The sequence below is a fragment of the Dermatophagoides farinae genome, chromosome 2 (genome assembly GCF_024713945.1).
Source record: "Dermatophagoides farinae isolate YC_2012a chromosome 2, ASM2471394v1, whole genome shotgun sequence".
NCBI classification, from domain to species: domain Eukaryota; kingdom Metazoa; phylum Arthropoda; class Arachnida; order Sarcoptiformes; family Pyroglyphidae; genus Dermatophagoides; species Dermatophagoides farinae.
This window is the reverse complement of record NC_134678.1, coordinates 4,166,034-4,188,293: the sequence shown is the minus strand read 5'-3', so window position 1 is coordinate 4,188,293 and position 22,260 is coordinate 4,166,034. Positions and strand designations below refer to the sequence as shown.

Below are 22,260 nucleotides of genomic sequence, written 5' to 3'. Positions count from 1 at the left end.
ATCATATATGTAGAAGCATTTTTTTGCTTTATTCTTTATATATTTCGCTGTGGTGGTGAGTTTCGAATATAATTCGAGCCATTCACAGACAAGTAAACGTGATGAAATGAAAAAATTTTAAATATTTTGTTATAACAATAAATAAAATTCTAATAGGACCAAAAAAGGATCAAAAAATGAAAAAAGAAAATGTGAAATAAAAATTAAAATGATGAATAAGCTGAAAAAAACGAATTTCTTTCTTGCTCAAATCGAATTCGTTTGAAAGAACTATGTAGTGAATGTTACAAATGAATTCATTTCGATTTCTTCACTCTATATTTATAAATTGTAGATTGATTTATAACAAAATGATAATTAAAATGAATCGAGGAAAAAATTTATTATTTGATGAAAATGGATGGCATAGAGATTTGGCTTTATCATGATCATCTGAAAAACTTTTTTTATTGTCTACAGTATTTCAAGAATTTTAATCAAATGTAAATGTTGTTGTTCGTGAACAATTGTAACAATGTCTTGTTCGTGTTTGTGGTGTATGTGATTCAGATGATGATGTATTGGTTGTTGCCGATGATGATGTTGATATTGATGGGGATGATAATCTATCAATAATCTGATTGTTTCGTTGAAATTGAGAATGATGATTCGATGTGGATTCATTATTGTTTTCCGGGGCTTGTTGTTTGAAGGAAGAATCCTTTTTTATCGATATTGATGGATTAATTGATGTTAATGGTGGTGACAGTACAAATGATGTTTGATTGACAATTGTTGATGTCGATAATGGTTGTGATGTTGAAATTGGTTTCGTTGCTGATGTCAAAGAAAAGTTATCCGATTGTTGTTCGAAGTTGATATTCTGGTGGGTCATTGTCGAAGATGATAGAGATAAAGATGTTGATAATGTCGCAATTGGTTCTTTAATCGTACATGTTACAGATTCTTTTTGTTGATGTAATGATAAGGATGATAGGTTGGTGACAGGTTCATCAATTAAATCGGTTTCCATTTCGAAAATTTGTATATAAAATCGAATCATTAATTCAATAATTCGTGCTTGTGGTGCCGCTTCGAATACTTCAGTTTGAAGATCATTGATTGTATCGCTATTATATGGATAATGAATGAAAAATAAAAATGAGAAAAGATTATAATAGATTTTTTTTCAACTAGAATTCATGATATTGGTTCATGCATGAGAATTTCGAATGTCAAAATTATCATCTCAAACAAATCCTTTCTTGATTTATTTCATTTTCTCATATTTCATTTCTATATTCTATCGACGTATAAGAGATTGCATAAAATGAAAACAATTTCATTTTATATCTAGAATTTAGGAAACGACAAATAATCCCTTACTATTGTTTTCAAGTTTGATTCAAGTGATGACAAAATATAACGTCATCGACAAGAAATTTCGAAAAGAATGATGATATGAGAATTTGGTATTTTCACAATAAACAAAAAAAAAATGAAAAATAATAACAAATAAAAGCTTAAAAAAGAAACTAAACCGGTATGGATCCGTTGTTACCAAGGGAATAACAATTATATATAAATTCAAATAGAATACTTTCATTCAAGTTTCAAAAATATTATTGTGTTATTAATAAAGATGATGATGACAAGAGAATAACAACACACACACACACAAAAGTGGGTTGCAAAAAAATATATTATTACTGTGTGGTATTAAACCAGGTTCGAAAATAAAAGATCTAAGAAACGGATTGGCCTAAAGTATCTTTATGAATAGATAAATGCCAAGAATTATGCTGATCGTGACATTTACCATTTTTGTAAAAATAAATTTCATTTTTTTTAAAGTCTAATGTTCAAAGAAAAAAAAGAATAAAACTATGTAAAATCCTTCAATCCTTTTTATTTGATCAAGTGATATTGGAAAAAAATTCTCTTAGATTTTCATCCAGTCAAATCATATTATGCCAACAGAAAAACTTCCGTTTTTTCAAGAAAGAATGGCAAAGGCAAAGATTGTGAATGTGTGTGTGTGTGTGTGTGTGTCGGAACAGTTGAGCGAGGAGGATATCCTTGGATATCATTAAAAATTTGTCACATCATTTATATAGTCATCTAGCCTTCGTTTTTTTTGAATGAAGAGAAGAACACAATAACAATGAACCAAATCAAGAAATAAATCTGACCCATAAGAAATTATCTTAACCTTATTTTATTTTTTTTTTTTGTTTTATTCAACACTGAAAATACACACATCAGTGTTGACCTCATTGCCTATTTGTTGTTCATACCAAATTGATTTTCATTTCAAATTTTAAAAAATTTTGAGGTTAAATTTTATGAATATATTTTCTTCACGATTTTTATGGCTGATTTGTTTTTATTATCTGATTTTTGATATTGGTTTTTTTTTGTAAAAAGAAGCTCGAAAATTATCTTAAAAGCTCTTTTACTGAATAATAATGAAAATTACTTTGTTTTGAACTAAAATCTGTAAAATGTAAAATTTAAAAAATCAGAAAACAAACATGATAAAATCTTGACTAAAATAAAACAATAATTCGAAGGAAAAACTTCAGTAACATGTTATTGTAACCTTAATTATGTATACAAGTAAAAACAAATAGTTTCATTGGATCATCCAATGGGTTTAAATGGTGACTTGGATAATCATCAATAATAATGCAAGCAATGTAACAATTCTGAAAATTATCCCAATAGAACGATTGGAAATAGTCGAGAGAGAGACAGAGAGATAAATAAACAAAAATAGAAACGATTTCCCATTGGATTCAATATATTTACAAATATAAAAACACTGCAGATGCAGATATTATAATAATGACATAATAATGATAAATTCTGTCTATTGTACAGGTAATAGACAGGAAGAAGCATTTTTCACATACAAAAGTTGACACATTGAAAATGTTTGTTTTGTCGTTGTTGTTTATGATAAATAATGCAATCAATTCATTGTATGTAAATAAATGGAAGCTTTTACAAAAAAAAAAAAAATCTTATGTCAATTCTTTCCATTCAGATCCACAAAAAAAAACAGAATCAAATAGAGATTTTCATACAAACAAAAATCAACAACACAGAATTCTGTATTTGAAATTTAAATAATTGAAATGAAAATAGAATTTGTTGTTCATCAACAAAAAAAATCATTCGACTATATTGCAATAACTATGCAGTGCTTAATCCTTGGTCGAATTTGAAATTGACTTCGGAAGTAAACCTGCAAGTGGACAGAAAAAAAGAAAGAAAATAATTTCTTCCATAGCCACGTCATTTGCTTCATACCAGAGATTTAATGATGATAAAAATCTGGTCATCATCATGATTAAAGCAAAGAATAGCTTTCGCATCAAATATAAATCATTCGGGCTTAGGACAAAAAGTATGAAGACAAATGAATAATAAGGAAATCAGAAACAATGAATATAGAAAATAAGATAGAAGATTTAAAAGAAGATAATTATTTTTCCATCAAAATCATCAGTATCTGTTATCCAATGTGAAAAACGATATGATGCCCAATCTGAAAATTTTACCAACACAAAGAAAACTTATTATAATTACCATAATGGCATATTGTAAACAACATTATTATACTCTTGTGTGACACAAAACAAGAATCAAAAACAAAAAACAGAAAAAAGTAAAAGACCAGAATGAAAAGAAAATGAAATAGAATTCGTTCAGACATAATTTTTTTTTATATGTCAATCGATAGTATGTAGCAAACATGTGAATGCACATATGCAGAATACAAAAAAAAATATCTCATTTCAAATTTCATTTCTCATGAAAATTTCATATTTTGTGAAGTTTCAAACAACAACAACTAGTATTTATATTTGATGTTTTCGGCCTTGATCTCAGCACAAAGCAACACATTATTTGTACAAGAAAAATATGATTTTTTTTCTATTTTTCTCGATTCATTTGGGACCAAGATTTTCAGTGCAGAAAACAAAAATCATATCATAGAAATATAAGCATTTAGTTCATTTGTTTAGAAAATAAATTTTCTGAAATTTCTTACTAGATTTTTTTTTTGTTAATAAGATGTAATTTTCAACTCTATGTTCACATTCACTTATATGCATAAAATGAAACCAACAAAAAAAATCACTTACCGTGGCCGGAAAAATGTTGGTGCAAAGATGATTCCTAAAGCAGCCGGAGACATATTGTTCTGTTCCTGATGTTCAACAACATGGGTTAAATGTTGTATCATGTGTTTTAATGTGGCACGATGATGTGGAGTCAATTGGTTCAAGGCAATATGAATTTTCTGTATCAATTGTGATGTGCCGCCAATTGTGAGTCCATCCTGACTAATATCACTATCCAATCGATATATTCGTCCTAGATCAATGAAATCTTTGTAGACAATATTGGAGATCAATGGTATTTTGAGCTATAATCGATCACATGATAAAATCGACAAATCGAAAAAAAAATTGAATCAAAGTTATTATTATTATTATTCATTCATAAAGTATATGTTGAAATTTTTATGATTCCGGAAAAAACCGCCCAACATACAAAAAATCATTTCCATTATAGCAAGCATTGAAATATTCTTTAAAAAAAAATCTGAGTCATGAATAACTTCGTTTCTATTCAAAATCAAAAAGAAATGTAGATGAATCAAACAAAAAGGAAAAAACAACTTTGTCGCAACGTATTTCATATTACTGACATGAGAAAAAAAAATGAATGAATAGCAATGATAAAGATAGCGACATTAGAAACAAAAATAAGATGTCAACCAAATATTTACATTGCAAACTATTCTGACAAGATACAAATGTCAAGAGACTTCGAACGTTCGGTTTTGTGTAAATATCAACCTCAAACTTTTTCATACTTTATTGAATGTATAAATGAAAGAGGAAAAAGAATCGAATCGAAAACAGAATCGGTTACATTTTTACCAGCGGGGATATTCTCTCTTCGTCATCTGTTGTTGGCCCTTCTCACCCATCACCAACTCTAGACAATTATATTATATATATGCTGAATAAATTATACAATCCTTCACATTTATTTCATCTGTTATTCATTCATTTATTCACCATCCACCACTGTATAGGGAAAAAAGTTTTCAATATTTTATCTACAACTTGTTGTTTTGCCTGAATAGTATTATAGTAGATATTGGTCAAAAGAATTGCCTAACAAACGTCCAGAAGTTATAAAATCATCGTGGTTTACTCTATCATTTGAATATAAACTGCCTAAAAGGGAATTCAAAACTTTTTTGTTTTGGTTGAAATACAGTCGTATATTCAAACAAAAAATTGATTATAACACCGGGATTTTTCTTACATTTATTGATTATTTGATTTCAACATCATACAAATACTAACCTCACGAAGAAAAACTTTAAGAACAGAAGTAAGATCATTAGCGGATACATCAGTGAGATCAATAAGATGAGGACCACTTTCAAAACTTTTAAGCAATTTTTCCACACGTGACGCTACTCCAGTCATTCGATATATGCCTGGCCTTGTTATAGCACGACGTTCGATTTCCATTGTACATTTTTGCACTAATAACGGAACCATTTCATCTGATGAAAGCGAATCAAGTTCCATATTCAATATAGATGAACGAGGAGGTAGTGGTGCCTGAGGGCACATAATGGCCATCTTTTTTAAACATTTCTTATGGCATATCAATTGGCACTGGATGGATAAGAGAAACAATAAAAGAAAAATTTATTTAGTAAAACATTGATGAACGGTAATTTTTTTTTGTTTTGAAAGAAAAATTTTACATTTCAAAAGTGAAAAAAATGTACCAAAATTATCATGAATTCATTTCACGCTTGGTATACATGAATGAACAAGAACCAATGGGAATTGTTTCAACAAAAAAAAATTTCAATTCATAAAACACTTCATATTTATATATCTGTATATATGAATCAAAAAAGCCAAAACAAATAATAAAAAAAAAATTCAAAAGCAATATGAAATTATAAATAATATTCGATAAATAGTTGATTGAATCATTATGGCTGTGATGAACACAAAAGAAAAAACGAGAAGCGAGACCAGATGCCCGAATCATTATGTACAAAATAAAAAAAAAAATTGAAAAAGTGTGTATTCTAGAAAATGGAAAAAAATGATGATGATGATGATTATTTTCATTATTATTAGACATCGATGTCGAAATTGAAAGATGGAAATTTCCTCTTTTGTTTTCCTTTCTTTTTTTTTCTAATATAATAGTAGAAAAAAAAGATGCGGTTCAAATCAAACAATCAAATAGTCGAGACAATGACGATTGTATGCGTGTTTGTTCCAATGGTTTGGGTTGAGAAAAATTTGATTGAATTTCCGTTGATATTCATTTATTCATTCATTCCAAAATGTATTTAGAATCAAATGATGTCTTTTCAATTCTTTTTTTTTCTAGATATCAAATATTTGAATGTTATTGGCAATAATTGAAAAGCAAAAAATGATGATTCCCAAACGTAAATTATCATCAAACAAGGTAATGGATAGGATAAACCTCTATGAAATTGATTCGTTTGTTTTTCTATATATATTTTATTGAATTTTTCATTTTAATAAAAGAGAAATGCAATTAGAAAAAAATTATTCTGCAATTATGGATGAGATTACAATCCAACAAAGGTAGAAAAGAGCGATAGATACACGACACTAATCAATAATTCTATATTCATCCAACAGACATCTTTTAATTAATAATGCATTCATTATTGATTCCGAGCTGTTAGAATGTTTGACAAAATGATGAAAATTATTATTACAGTGATACTTGCGTGCATCTAGTAATTGGTAATTTAAAGAATCATCAATTATTTTCACATTTTTACAAGGAGTTGCGCAACTTATTTACAACTACAATGAATCAATATGGTTTCATTCTCTCTTTCTCCTTTTCTTTCTTTCTATATATATATGCACGATTATGTCAGCATATTTCTGATACCTTTCATATTTAGAAATAGGAAAGATAAGAAGATTTTCCAAGCATTAATTAAAGTTTTTCCAACTGGATTCAGGTTTTCATTTCTTTTTTTACTCATCTATTTACAGTATATATTGTGATCATGTGATGCTTTTGTGATTAAACAATAATTGAAAATGAGAATAATAAATTAGTAATGTCAAAGTTGTCTTAATGACGAATAAATTGGTTTCCATTTTTGTCATTCACAGATCAAACAGTTTATTCATCAGTTCATTAATTTGTTCATTCTATTGTTTACATTTAATGTACAGCATATTTACAATAATGATGACAAATGGAAACCTTTGAAATGAAGTATGTAGTTCAAACAACTTTTTTTTTCACAACATTGGATTCATTTGTTTTTTTTTCGTTGATATTGCATTAGAAGTGATTCAGAGCTTATTTCAGCTTGTAGACTAATTTCATATTAACTAAAATTGCAAAGATTGAAAAAAGATTTATGACCAATGCTTATATGAATGAATTGATCATATTAGATAATAACCGATAACACATTTGTAGTAATAAGTATCGATTGGTTCATTGGTTTTTATTACATCTATGAGTCTTACAATATTGAATCGATCGATTGTTTTTAAGGTATAACTACTATTCCTAGATATTTGTAAACACTGTTGAACTAGTCAAAATTTTTTTGTGAAAAACTATATAATTTCAATGAAAATTTCAATGTGTATACACATCAACCATCGTCATACAATTGGAATAATAATAAAAAAAATATGCCACAAAAGCAGAATATAAACTTTAGAATAAAATGAAAATCAAAACTCTAATTGATTCTTGAATTCGAAAACTTTTTTTTTCAAAAATGAAATCGAACACTCGAAAACATACGTTCACTTGACAATGATGGAAAAAAGATTCAACTATTAGAAAATGGAAAAAACGGTCAACAAAATTTTTATAAAAAAAAAAATTTTTGCAACCGAAACATACAGACACAAAGTGTATGGTCGGTCGATTTCTAAAATGGCAAAATTTTTGTACATTAAATAAATAAAGAGAAATATGATAATGAATCAAAATAAATTGTTGAATTTATGAAATGCGAAAAAAAAATTTCTTAATGAAATGTAAATGAGAAAAATTCTTTGAATTCGTCAAAAAAACATTATTATGATATGAATTCTATGATAATTATTCGTTAATAGAGCTAGATGACACTAATGGCTATTGCAAGCTTGTTTGAAATATACTGTTGTCAAAACAAATTGTTCCGCATGCCTTAAATTGACAATCATCATAATTTTGGTAATAATTTGTTTAAAGAAATAATTTGTTCATTTGTTAAATTCTGATTTATAAATTTCAGATTTCGTCATTATGTTGAGAAAATTGAGAAAATAAAGAAAACTTACCTGTGTACATTCAAACCCCCAGAAATAGACATATGCATCACAAATAATGCAACGGCCATAGTTGGTTGTTTTCATTCGTTGGAAACTATGCGATTCAGCTGCACGCGACATTTTCTTTTTTCTTCGTGATTTTCCTGAATATTTTTTCATCCGAAAAAAAAGAATTCATCAAATGATCGAAATTGTATCTTTTGAATGTTTACCTTTGTCTTTCTTGGATTTACTAGATTCAGAATCTTCATGTACCATAATGTTTGATGATGCATCCATCGATGTTGTTGCTTGGCATCGATGAAAGCGATGATGTATGTTTTTTATTTGTTTCCATATTCTTATCAGGTTGACTCACGATAATGATTTCAGATTTTTTTGATAATTCCAACATTTTGTCTGATGTCGTTGGCGATAATGCTTGGGATTTTACATTGTTTGATTCGTTGCCACTAATTGTAGTCAGATATTCTTCATTACTATGGGTAGATGCTGATGGACTTGGTACTGGGCTTCGTTCATCTTCGGTAGCTTCATCAGCCGATCTTGCAGACCATGATGAGGATGCAGAATCCGATTCTGAGCTACGTATGACCATCGGCAATGGTAAACTCCATTTTTTTGTATTACCACATGATTTCAGGATGTCCTCTACAGAATTAGAGAAAAGTTTCAATCAAAATTTACAAACTAGTAAGAGTATAAATATGCTTGCCAATCTTTTGCTGGCCATTAATACTGTCCGTTTCTGAATCAGAACAAATCGATGGCTGACGCTCACGATCTATTGATCTTTCTTGTCCCCGACGTTTTGAATAATATTTGGTGCGTAGTCTCCAGTTTGTCGATCCACCGCCATTACCACCGATGTTGGATTTTCGTCCATTTGATCCATGCGACATTAGACTGCCAACAATCGATACATTGCTTCCAATTGGACTATTAGGCGATGAACGACTCAACAATTGAAATGGTAATTCTTGTGGAGATAAATACATGGATGAATAACTACTCGATTGAGTTGGATTCGATTCATTTTCTTGTTTTGCCGATAACGGTCGTTCGCTAACACTTGTCGTATGAAACAGAATAATCATTTTTTTCTTCTGATTCATGATCTAATGATTCGGCAAAATGAACGACACGTGGTGTTGCCGATGAAATGATTGATGGTGTCGGATTTGAATTATGTATGGCGACTTGTTCGATCTTTTGCATATCGGTTCTATGAGGATCGTTGTTTTTACAATCAACTTTTACATTGATGGTGTTATTAGAATGTGTTGTCGATGTTGGTGATGAAGTTGACATTTTTGTCGGAAATACCCTTTTCCGATAATATTGCCTTTAGATTGAAATGTTTGCTTTGGCGATCACAAATGGTGAAAAAACGGAATAAATTAACTAGAAGACAATAACAACAATGATAAAATGAGCATTAGAAAAATTAATTTTATTTATACATTCATTAAATTCAGCGAATTTCATTTAAACGGATCAACTTGAAAACAAGCAAGCATAATGAATGAATTTTTATGGCCATACCGTAATTTATAGATCTAGTGTGAGTTATTCGTAGCGAGATACTTTAATTATTTTCTCAAAACAACAACAACAATTGATCATGAATGCACCAATCAATTGAAATAAACAATAAAAATAATTAAAAAATCATAAAATGAAGCAACCTGATTGCATATAGTTTTATATTATAAATTAAATATATAATACAATATGTTGATCACATGTGTGGCGAGAAAACGATATCTTCTCATTGGATTGAATTGGAAAATTCTTTGTTTTACAGATCAGATGAATTCGACAAAAACAATTATTGCTTATATTTCAATGTTGATTGTTATCGTTATTTATCTGTAATAATAATAGAAGATAGATAGATAGATCACCACTTTATACAATCACAAACATGCACACACACATTTGCAATCAATGACGTTAATCGACTTTTTTCAATAATAATTTTGTTGACGTTCTTGTTGATCAGATCAAGATGATGATGGTGGTCCAAAAAAAAAATATATATAAATAAACAAGAGCACAAACAAACAAGTAGGTAGAAATAGAAAAAAAAAATCTTATTGGACTATAAACGAATATATGGGTAATTATATTTGCAAAAAGAGACAAGATTGTGCTACACAAGTACAAATTTGAGTATAAGATCTATGTCATCTATCATGTTGTTGTTGTAACAGAATTTTTTTTTATTGATCAAAATAACAGATTGAAATGAATAATTTCTCTCGAATTTTTTTTTTATTATCAGAATCGTAAACTTCAAAATCCGTTCATAGATTGGAACATTGATTCTGGCGATAAAATGCGGTTTGAATATATTATAAAGGAAATTAATTTGTATCTTCCCACACACACAAACACATTTATTCAAGAATGAAAAAAAAGACCAACAAAGTATTCGCTTAAATAGTCGAGCGATTAATTTGGAAATAAATTACACAACACATAAACAAAGAATGAACGAATTTTGTAGACAAACCCACAACGAAAAAGAGCATTTATAATGGCAATGAAGATAATCTGTAGGTAGGTGGTGGTTACTGTCGATTCTTTAGGATCCAGTTTACATTGAACAGAATAACAAACATATACACTTGAATACAACAAGGACCGGAACCGATTTTTTTTTCAGTTCAGTTTCTTGAAGAAAAATCGTACATTAAGAGGCGTTCGTTTTCAAAAGAAAAATATTTACTCATAAATTGCACAAAAAGAATCAGTTGAAAAAATTACTTATTGTTCATTCTATTATTTCATTGTGTATAGTAGATAAAAATCAAATGTTTATTAATTTTTAGATATAAAAATAATGGAGGGTTAAATACAACCAAGTCAATAAAAAAAACTGAAATAATCAATTCATGAATCAATAAACCTACACGTTAAACCGGAACCGATTTTTTTAATCTAAATTATTGTCACACATTTTCTGCAGCATGAAGTAGCACAAAGCACAGAAATATATAAATAAATAATTTATTTGTTTGGACATAATAAACAAATGTGAAATCTAATCCGAACGAATAAAGAAAAAACTTAGAAAAATCATTGTGATATAGCAAGACAAAATTATTACAACAATTGAATCGAACAAAAGAATGAATTGTTTGAAATGCGTCGAAAAAATAACGACCAAAAGGGCTTTTATTCGAAATTCTTTATTGGTTACAAACTATACCTCACCAGAATACTCAAAGAGCATGCATCTAAACAGCAACATGCCAAAATAAATGGCGTCCTGACATTTATATAGTCATCAGTAAAAAAAAACCCGAAAATTCTCATTTACTAAGGCTATGACGGCGATGAATAAGGTAGAACCGTAACCAATCATTCATGCTATAGATTTATGTTGGTTGCTGCTGCTGCTACTCTTCAGAATTTGAACAGACAAATTCCTATTGACAAAGAATCGATAAATATTTGAACATAATGGATAAGGTTTCGATACCGCTCATTCTCAATAAAATGATTCATCATTATGATCAATAGTAATGTTATTTGAATATTATCTAATCAATATAGGTGTCGATTAGAAATTTTCAGAAGAAACACTGAACCAACATGAGAAATAAAGAGCTATCATATACAAATCGGAAGCTACTGGTTGGAGGGTAATCATTAATTTTTGAATTATAACAGAATACTCATTTATTAACATTCATCTTTAAAACAATCTAATGGCACTTTTTTTAGTGAAAAAAGCTTAGAATTTTCGAAAAATAAAAGGATTCCAATATAGAGTGAATTTTTTTTGAGAAAACTAGTTGAAACTAGAATCGAACCAGATTAGACTGGGATCTCAAATGTACAAAAACTAATTTTACGAGAATAGCTTATAATAGTTTCGAATATCGTCAACTTAAATTAGTGAGAGGGAAACATAGAAATAGGAATGTGGATTGAAGATTTTTTTTTGTGAGATGGAACCAATTTAAAATAAAAATTCAGTCAAAATTGTGAAATAAGTCTTTCACTCTTCTCTACCGAATTCAGAATCGAAAACAGAAAAAAACCATTGTAAACAAGATTTTTCAATGAATGAAAGAATGATTCAAGCCAGTTTTTTCGTTTTGTTCAAATCTGAAACTTTAATTTTTAGATACTCAAATGAAAATCAAAGAGGCCGGAAATTTAGAAACTTTTTTTCTTTAATTCTTACTCTTTTTAATAACAATTTGAGGCATTGCCAATTAATTACGACTTATTTTGTCGAACAAAAACTTTTGACCAAATCCGATATAAACGATAGAATAACAACAACAACAACAACAAGAATAGTTACGTAATACATTCTATTTGTTGTTATTTTTAGATTCTTTTTTTTAATTTCAAATTTATGAACTATTTTCAATTATTTTTTCATTTCATTTCAAATAGGTCCATAAAATGGTCTTGGAATTATCATATTATTGTCAACAATACGACCATAATTTATTGAAGAATTCATTCTGATTTTGCATTTGTATAATAATGTTGCTCAAAATGATTGGATCAATTCAACTAAATTCAATTGATCTTATACCATCATCATCATCATAAATTAGGACTAATAATGACATTAATTTTTTTTATTTCATCGAATTAGAATCCAAAATTTAAAAAAATAAAAAAAAATTGGAATCAAAAGATATTTTACGATAAATTGAAAAGAATAAGATTTTTTTTAAATAACGTATATATACAGTGACAATCTATTTTTGGATCAAATATAGAGAAAAATTCTTCAACAAAATGACCATTCTCATGGCGATAAGGATCATTTTTATTCTTAATATACAGTTGTACTTTGATTAACGATGAAAATCAGCTCCATTACAGTAATATTTTACAGAAAGAATTATTATACTATTATTGGATTTACGATGTGTTGCTTTTTGAAGCAAGAATGTAGCAATTTAGAATTTTCTCAAAGTTTCATTCAAGTTCAATGTAGTCATTTTCAATAATCTGAATTGCCTGTGAAAAGATTTTCTTAATAATTTTTATCGTATAAGTACGTACGTTCCACGCATACACTCGAATTGATTCTCAATTCTAAATCTGGACTTTTACACATCATGTGAAGTGGATTAGTTGATTGAGAAACAGCTTACAAACAAGAAATTACATCAATGGCATATACAAAAAAAAATTCTGGCCCCATATATTTTTCGATGATGATTTATACTTTGATTTATAAAATCTTTAGAAACAGTTGTTATTGATTTTTTTTCGGATGTTAATGTTAATGGTAATCGATTATTTGAAAAATTCAATCATTGTTATTAGTTTTTGCTAGGAATTGAATTTGATCATCATAATGAATTTGGTTTCATTTGACTAGGCTTTTTTTTATTGTTAGCTTCCAACCAATTGTATTAAACATGGACATGCTTTGTTATTCTTAAGATTTTATATAAATGGAAAAACTGTGAAAGAATGTTGCTTTACAAGAATTGAATATTTACAGAATGATGATTTTTGGTTTTCAAAAAAAAAAAAAATTTTTTTCCTTACATTCATGGATTATTGAGAGAGTATTTGATCATTCCGAGATTTTTAACAAAACATTGGCCATTGTTTGATTATTATAGCACAAACAAACAGAAATTTTTTCATTTTATTTTTCAACTTGCCATCGTCATCAAAAATTGTCATTGATCATATATTTGCTGTATTTATTTGTATTTTTTATTTTTATTTTTCAAAGGTTATGATTATAAAAACAATTTCCTCCTGAAAGTTTGGATAAGCAAAAGGTAGAATTTAAAAAAAAATCCTTTTCCCTTTTTTGAAAATACACACAGACCTCAAGCATCCAGCTGTAAAAAAAGTTGTTTGCTATCTCAAAAAGATTTGTTTTTGTCGCATTAAATATTCAGTTTTGTTTCGATTTCTCTCTTTTAAATTCATACATTCATTTACTTTAGCATTTTTTTTTTCATTGGTCTGATAACGGAATTCCAATGAATGAAATTTCCTATCCTGGTGACAAGAATTTTTTTTTTTTTTTGGAAAAATAACTAGACTAATTTTTTTACGTTAAGCTCAAATACCATTGAATTTTGTCCGGGTGAATGATTTTACTGAAAAAAAAATCTTTAATTTGATTTTTTTTTATTTGTCAGTGAAAAATAGTTTTTATCCAAACAACAACCGTATTTGCTGGTTGCTTTCGGACCCATATAAACAGACAAGGTAATACACAAATTATACTCAAATAGAGTATATTTTATATTTCGTATATTATCGATAATAATGAACACTCAACTCAATAGTTAATTGTTAAGCGTTTCATGATGATTTTTTTTCATAAATTTAATCATGCAAATGATGCATTATTCCCGTATATAGAATCGTAGATTGAACAAAAATATGAAAAATGAAAAATAACTGCCAACAAAATTACAAAGCACAAAAAATTTTGCTTTCTAAAATACGAGAAACTAATTACTTATCAGGAAATACAAATGCAGATTCGTTATTTTTTTTTGTTGTTGTTGTTATGGTCCTGATCGTATTGCTTATTTACGTTTTTTCTGTTGTCGTGGAAAAACAAATGAATGAATGAATAAAAAAAAAAACAAAATCTTCAATCAACTCAAATCAATGTCATCTATTTTTGAATTTATTATATTAAAGTACAAAAAAAACCAAATTGACAGAACAGTCTGAATTTTGTGGTTGGATATGATATTGATTTGCAATTTATTGAAAATATATAATATGACCGTTATGGTACAAAAACATGAGAGAAAATAAGTGTGCAAAACAAAATTCACTTTAATTTGTTATACAATGTTTTCAATGTTTGTCATATTCGTGTATTTCCGGCGCTGTGATGGTTGTGGTTAATATTTGATCTTAGCATAGCTCAATTTCCCTTTCAAATGTAATCAATTTCGTTCTCATTTCTATATTTTAGTTTCTTTATTTATTTACATACCGGAAACTCAATTTTTTCCCGAAACTTGGTAACCTTTTCCGGTTATAGCCATTCTAAACAAAAAGGCTTGATACGCTTGTTAAGTCATGGTTTTTTTTATCAACTAATGAAACTAAACCACAAAAAGAAAAAGACTAATGGCAATCACAAAATCAAAATGTTTATAACATGACAATATTTAGTTTGCTAATGAAAAAAAAAAGAAAAATCCCAACAATTTATTCATTATTTATAACCCAATTTTTCAACTGGACAACGACGAATAAAAAAAATGATAAGGACCAGTTTTCCTGCACAATGGAAATTCGATATGAACCTTTTATAATATTATTACATGATATGATCATCAGTGTTAATCCTTTTGGCTTATATATTATATTATTATTATACTATCTTTTCATTCAATTACAAGTGCATCTACTAAATTTACTACCTTCAATAATAAATACGATATGTTTTTATTTAATTATTTATTTATTTAGTTTTTTGTACTGATCACGTCAATATCCATTCAAAGAACAAAAGATTGTCAAATATAAAATGCATAATCAATCTATCATCTTAGTACCAAAGAAGAGTGGCAATTGATTCGGATTTCATAACTAATTGAAAATGTCCTCGTTCTGGGTCATACACTTGAATGGGAATAGTTTGTTGATTACTATTCAATAAAACCATCACTAAAGATCCATCAGGTCTCAAAAATGTTGTAGCATCGATAGCGTGTACATGATTTGATTCGATTTTGAAATTAATTCGTGTTGAATTTGGTGGCAAAAATTTACTAAAATGGCCCATAGCATAGAATGATGGCTGTTTGTAAAATTCATTTGCCGTTGCATTGATTATTATCGGAGCATCAACCATATTGCCAACCCAATTTGGACCACCTTTTAAATCTAATGCCAGGTTCCAGTCGGTCCATCCAGTTGCATAATGGTTCAAATCTTGTATGATGTCGTTGGCATAGCGATTCATTAGATGCCAGCTTCCAAGGTGGACTTTTTTTGGATGATTTTTCCACTCTTCACATGCTTCCGTTGCCAGAAGAAAAATGGTTGGAAATTGCGCATTCAATTTATCCATATCACGCCGGTCAGCTTCATCATTGTGATACCAATGAAAAGCAACACCCGACACATATTTGGCAGCTTCTTCATCGGACATTACTGTTTCCGTAAATGTTTTCATCTGTGGCATTTGATCATCGTAAATCATGACAGCTAATTTATTTTTGGTATAGCCATTTCGATATAGTTCAGGGCCGAGATCAAGCTTTATAAAATCTCGTTCCAATGATGAATTGAATCCCAAACAATTCCATTGATAATGAGAATCAAAACCGGCAGCTGGTTCATTTTCAATGGTTATTCCCCACATTGAAATATTTTGCTTCTCATATTCTTGGAGAAATCGTACAATGTATCGTGCAAAAAGTTGATAATATTTTCCTCCTGGTTGGCCTTTGAGCAGGCCACCATGTCTAATATCATTGTTTGTCTTCATCCAACGCGGAGAACTCCATGGACTTCCATAATAATATAATTTATTGGGGCTAATTTTTTGTGCCATTTTCAAATATGGAATCTAGAAAAAACAAGATTCAAGATTAGATTTGTCACAGGTAGATTAGATATACCTTGAACTGATGATCTTCCATTTGTAAGCTAAATTTTGACAAAGTATCATCATCATTGTAATCATCATAAGTGTATGGACGAGAAGAAAAATCCGAACCACCAATCGGTATACGACCAAGTGTGTATTCGATTCCATTAGATCCAAAATAATTTTCAATTAATTTGGATTGAAGTTTCTCCGAGAGTGTAGCGATATTCAAACCAGTAGCATCAGTGAATGCACCACCGAAACCGATAATTTTCTGATATTTTTTTGTTTTATCCACATTGATTCGAATGTGATTATCATTGTTGGACAGAATATTGTCATCATTGGTAAAATTTATATGACTTGATTGAAATCGAAAGCCATCACGACTTGTTTCATACACCTGAACAACTCCGATTGGTGTTTTTTTCAATTGATCAAATGTGTCACAAGTTTTTTCATTACATACACAGACAAACGAATCTTGGTCATAGTATCTACGTTGACATTCGATGTTGGCTAAAAATGATAAAAAAGAAAATGAAAAATAAAATTTTCATAAATATATAGAACAACTACCATAATTTATCTTTACAAAAAGAATCATAAACAATGAAATGTAAATCATAAAATATTTTGATTTTGAAAACATTTTTGTCGTTTTCATCAATTAATGGCATTCAAATAAGGATAAGGAAAACAGCTAAATAAGCTCAATTAATTGAAATGTTTATGCTTATGTGTATGTGTATGTTTTTCGATAAAATATGTCATGTTACCGATAAATGATTGTTTATCATTAGCCCAAATTGATAAATAATCATTTATCAGGATACAGGAGATAAAAATGGCTTTTTGATTTTCAGTTTCTTCTTTAGATTTTTTTTTTTTAATTTCTCAATATACAAGACGTTTATCAATAGATTAATAATCCATTTTAGTACCAAAGAAAACTTGCCATTGATTCAGATTGCATTTCAAATATCAATTGTCCTCGTTTAGGATCAGAAATTTCGACAAATTTTTTCTCTTTGTTTTGATTCAATATAATCATTACAATTCCATAATCAGGACGCTCAAAAACTGTTGCCTGGACTGTTTGTAATTGTTTCGCTTCGATCAAATCAAAATGAAGCCGAATAGAATCAGGCGTTAAAAATTTACTAAAATGTCCCATAGCATAAAATGTTGGTTGCTTGTAATATTCATTTCCAGTCGTATTGATGATGATCGGTGCATCGACCAGATTTCCTGCCCAACTAGGACCACCTTCGGTATTAAGTGCCAAATTCCAGTCAATCCACCCTGATGAATAATGATTTAAATCTTCGATGATATCATTGGCATAATGATTGAATGCTTTCCAACTACCTAAATGAACACGGTGGCTGTCATTTTTTCGTAGCTCACAAGCTTCAGATGCCAGTATAAAAATACCAGGATATTTTTTATACAGATCATCCATATCATTACGGTTAGCATGATCATTTTCATACCAATGAAAAGCAACACCGGAAACATATTTGGCTGCATTTTCATCATTCATTATGGTTTCCGCAAAGGATTTCATTCGAGGCAATTGATCATCGTAAATCATCACTGCAATCCGATCTCTTTTGAATCCATTTCGATACAATTCAGGTCCAAGATCTAGTTTGAGAAAATCACGTTCTAAAGTTGAATTAAGTGCCAAGCAATTCCATTTCCACTCGGGATCTGTTCCTTTTATCGGTTCATTCACAATAGTTATTCCCCAGATGTGAATGTTTTGTTTTTGATATGCTTGTATAAATTTGACGATATATTGGGCAAACATTTTGTAATATTTTCCTTCAGGTCGACCTCTGAGATATCCTCCATGACTGATATCATTGTTTGTTTTCATCCATGCAGGTGGACCCCAAGCGCTGCCAAAATAAAGAATTCTTTGTGAACTGAATTTTTGTGCCATTTTTATATATGGAATCTAAACATAATTGGCAGAAAATCGGAATGTGAATGCAAAAAAAGATGAATCATTATATTTTTTTCATACCTTATATTGAAAATCTTCAGTTTGTAGACTAAAATTAGATAACGTTTCATTGCCGGGATTATCCGCATAAGTATATGGTCGTGGAGAAAAGTCTGTTCCACCTATTGGTATGCGGCCAGCACTGTATTCGATACCGTCTGATCCAAAATAATCCCGCAACAAACGAATCTGTAGTTTTTGTGAAAGTTTTTTAATATTTAAACCGGATGAATCTGAAAATGCACCACCAAATCCAATAATTTTCTGATATCGTTTTTTACGATTCAAACTTATTCGAATGTCAACATTGTATCTAGATTGAATGGTTTGAAAATTGAATTGTCTAGGTCGAAAACGATGTCCATTTCGACTGGTTTCATAAACTTGAATAATACCGGCGGGTGTTTTTGGCAAGGGTCCCATGGTATCACAATGGTTTTCATTGCAAACACATACAGTTGAACCATAATGGAAATCGCGATGATTACAGTCATCATTAAAAATGGGCTCGACTTAGTAAAAGAAAAAACTGTAAATTAAGCACTGAATCATCACAATGATTGCACACAATAATAAATACCAAATGCATTCAATCCAAATCGGTTAACAACAATGAATGTGATTAATTATACTGACGATTATCGCCAACAAACGAAATACAAGTATTTGAATTTTAGTCATATTTCAATACCAATTCATGAACCAAGTACGATGTTTAAAGCATTTTTATTAATTAAATGGATTTATATTTAATCGGCAAACACACACACACAACCATCATCGTTTTTGATTTAATCTAAAATAATTTTTTTGGTGGCCTAATTTTGAAAAACGTTTGATTCGCCATCTGTCAGCAGATATATCAACATCATTGGATTTGAATTTTCATTTCATAATCCATGGATGGCTTGTTAGTTTATCGAATTTCATTCGTTGATCAGCACTGGAACACAGAATACGGGATAAAAAATTTCGACATTGAGATGAGGTTTTTGTCTGGTTAACATTTGCTTGAATTTCTTCTTCGATTCTCGGATTTTCTTGCTGATAAAACAAAAATAATGATAAAAAATGACAACTAGAATAATAGAAATGATGTACATTACCGAAAAATCGTATGGATATCTTTTTGTCAAAATAAAGTAGATGCTAGCTCCAAATGACCAGATATCAGCATGAATAGGATCAAAAGCTTCAGTGATGGAATCACCATAAACTTCCGGTGCTTGAAATTCTGGTTCCAATGGTTTATCGGCCAACGCAATACACGGTACAAGATTAACATTTTCGCGACGTATATCCCAATAGATAATGGCCGAAAAAAATCCGGTAAGCTTAACTCGTATCGGCTGTCGATGTGCAATCATAATGTATCGTGGTGATAATGAACGATGCGATATGCCCATATCACCGAGAAAATCTAATGCCATCGCAAGTTGTTGAGAAATTTCTGATGCTTTTCTTTCTTCGAAGCATGTACGACTTTTTCCTTTCAAATATGATTCTACAGATCCATGGGCCATATATTCTTGTATGACAAGAATTTGTTGCTGTTGCGGGTCAAAGAATACGGCCCAAGTTTGTATGATACTGGGATGTTTACGTGCTAATGATCGAAGAATTTTCACATATTCTGATTTATCAGGATCCATTGGTGTCCTGCTAAGATCATAAACTTTGCAGCATAAAGGAAATTCTTTGAATTCTTCATTTCTATGAACTGCTTTGACTATACGATCACAATTTCTTACATTCGTTATCAATGGCGTATTGTGATCGATTTTATAGCTCTTAAATTCTTTTGAACGTTCAATATTCATGGCACCATCCATATCATATAGTTTAGTTATGTTCGATCGTAACAATCCGATGGAATATTTAATCATTTTTTCATTAAATGAAAGATTCTTGCTTGGACTTTCATATTTACTAGACAATTTATTTATTATTGCTGATGATGTAGCTGATTTTGTTGAAGATTTTCTACGACCCGTCATTGATAAATGTCGCTTTTCTGATGATGCTGATGAAGCAAGTGATTTTTGATATGAGCGACTTTTTTGACTACATTTCGATCCACATGATGAATGACTAGCAAATGACGATTGTACATCGTTATCGGTAGAAACGGGTACAACAGAAAATGGCTGTTCTCGTAATTTTCGAGCAACCGAATCTGAATTACAACTACTTCCATCAAATTTATTCTCATGATCAGTTTCAGAATTTAGACCTTTTTCACGGGCAAATTTTGCCATATCTCTTGTGATGTAAGGCATTATTGCAATAATTTTATATTCACACAATCGAAATAAAATCAACAGATATATAAAAAACAAAAATATACCCTTTTTATATAAGAATTGTCTTATTCTATGAAATTTTAATTCAAATTGAATTTAATTATAGCCAATAGATGTCAGTAAAATTTCAAAGAATTAAAATTTCTTTATATTTAAAAAATGGATCCAATTTAATTTTTTCAATAAAATTATTTATTTTGTCGACTTTTTCATTTTCTCCTGAATGCTAATATGGAGGTAAAGGGCTAGGATTTTCGGTTAATCATGTCGCTCATTTTTTTTTGTCTTTAACATAATGTAATGTCGCATACAGCAACGAAAACATTTCAAATGAAGGCAAAATTTCTGACATTACGAAACAAAATTTAATTCATCAGCGCTCATTGAGAATAACATAAAAATATATTTTTTTACGTTTTTCTTTTCTATTAGCTAAAAATAACCTTTTTCTCGATGCACAGTATACATGACACAGAATATGGCAGTGATGTCATGAGAAGATTATCAATAACAAAAAATGTTCTATATACGTAATGTTGTTGTTGTTGATGATGAAGATGATGATCAATGTTTGAAGATCTTAAAAAATGAACGAATGAATGAGGTTAGAAATTCAGATCAAGTTTACAACATCAAATGACAATCATAAACAACCGTTAAATGATATTTTTTTTTTAAGTCGAGGATTCTTAGTTTCTTATACTTATAGTTATCTTATATAGTTGATTAATTTACAGATTTTCAAAAGGTTTTAAAATTTAAAGAAAAAAATTTACATAGCCTTGGCTCATTCATTATATTGGCCATCTACGATTAAGTTAACGATAAAATCCAAATAGTGAATGAAACAAACTTTTTTGAACAACATAACTTTTAAACCTAGTGTTCTACAGGGACAGAATTCTTGAAGATCAACGTTGTATATAATTTAGAATGTTGATTAGAAAACAAAACTTTTTTAACATAATTATCATCTCATATCAGACAAGATAAGTC

At 29.3% G+C, this 22,260-nt stretch overlaps 3 protein-coding genes across 4 annotated transcripts; all 3 read right to left on the bottom strand.

Moving 5' to 3' along the window:
- Nucleotides 1-102: 102 nt before the first annotated feature.
- On the bottom strand, nucleotides 103-10,373 carry LOC124493805 (uncharacterized). Its single transcript, XM_047056909.2, is given in 10 exon segments — nucleotides 103-1,109; nucleotides 4,134-4,417; nucleotides 5,373-5,693; nucleotides 8,382-8,515; nucleotides 8,585-8,669; nucleotides 8,671-9,023; nucleotides 9,088-9,458; nucleotides 9,460-9,776; nucleotides 9,918-10,244; nucleotides 10,312-10,373. Coding segments are annotated over 8 exon segments (2,409 nt in total). The 5' UTR covers nucleotides 9,684-9,776; nucleotides 9,918-10,244; nucleotides 10,312-10,373; the 3' UTR covers nucleotides 103-472.
- Nucleotides 10,374-15,778: 5,405 nt separating this feature from the next.
- On the bottom strand, nucleotides 15,779-19,701 carry LOC124496611 (lysosomal acid glucosylceramidase). 2 transcript variants are annotated; one of them, XM_075728373.1, is made up of 4 exons: nucleotides 19,542-19,701; nucleotides 18,983-19,473; nucleotides 17,527-18,913; nucleotides 17,332-17,466 (listed from the first exon to the last, which is right to left on the bottom strand). In XM_075728373.1, exons 2-3 carry the CDS (start codon nucleotides 19,382-19,384, stop codon nucleotides 17,885-17,887), a joined length of 1,431 nt encoding a protein of 476 aa, XP_075584488.1. In that variant the 5' UTR covers nucleotides 19,385-19,473; nucleotides 19,542-19,701; the 3' UTR covers nucleotides 17,332-17,466; nucleotides 17,527-17,884. The 2 variants fall into 2 exon arrangements, with proteins under 2 accessions (XP_046916108.2, XP_075584488.1); XM_047060152.2 differs by lacking the exons at nucleotides 18,983-19,473; nucleotides 19,542-19,701 and adding an exon at nucleotides 15,779-16,926 and having other exon boundaries at nucleotides 16,979-17,466; nucleotides 17,527-17,806.
- A 20-nt stretch (nucleotides 19,702-19,721) lies between these two features.
- On the bottom strand, nucleotides 19,722-21,240 carry LOC124496625 (testis-specific serine/threonine-protein kinase 1). The gene is made up of 2 exons (XM_047060165.2): nucleotides 20,068-21,240; nucleotides 19,722-20,005 (listed from the first exon to the last, which is right to left on the bottom strand). The coding sequence occupies exons 1-2, from the start codon at nucleotides 21,238-21,240 to the stop codon at nucleotides 19,847-19,849; spliced, it is 1,332 nt and encodes a 443-aa protein (XP_046916121.2). The 3' UTR covers nucleotides 19,722-19,846.
- Between the last annotated feature and the right edge of the window lie 1,020 nt (nucleotides 21,241-22,260).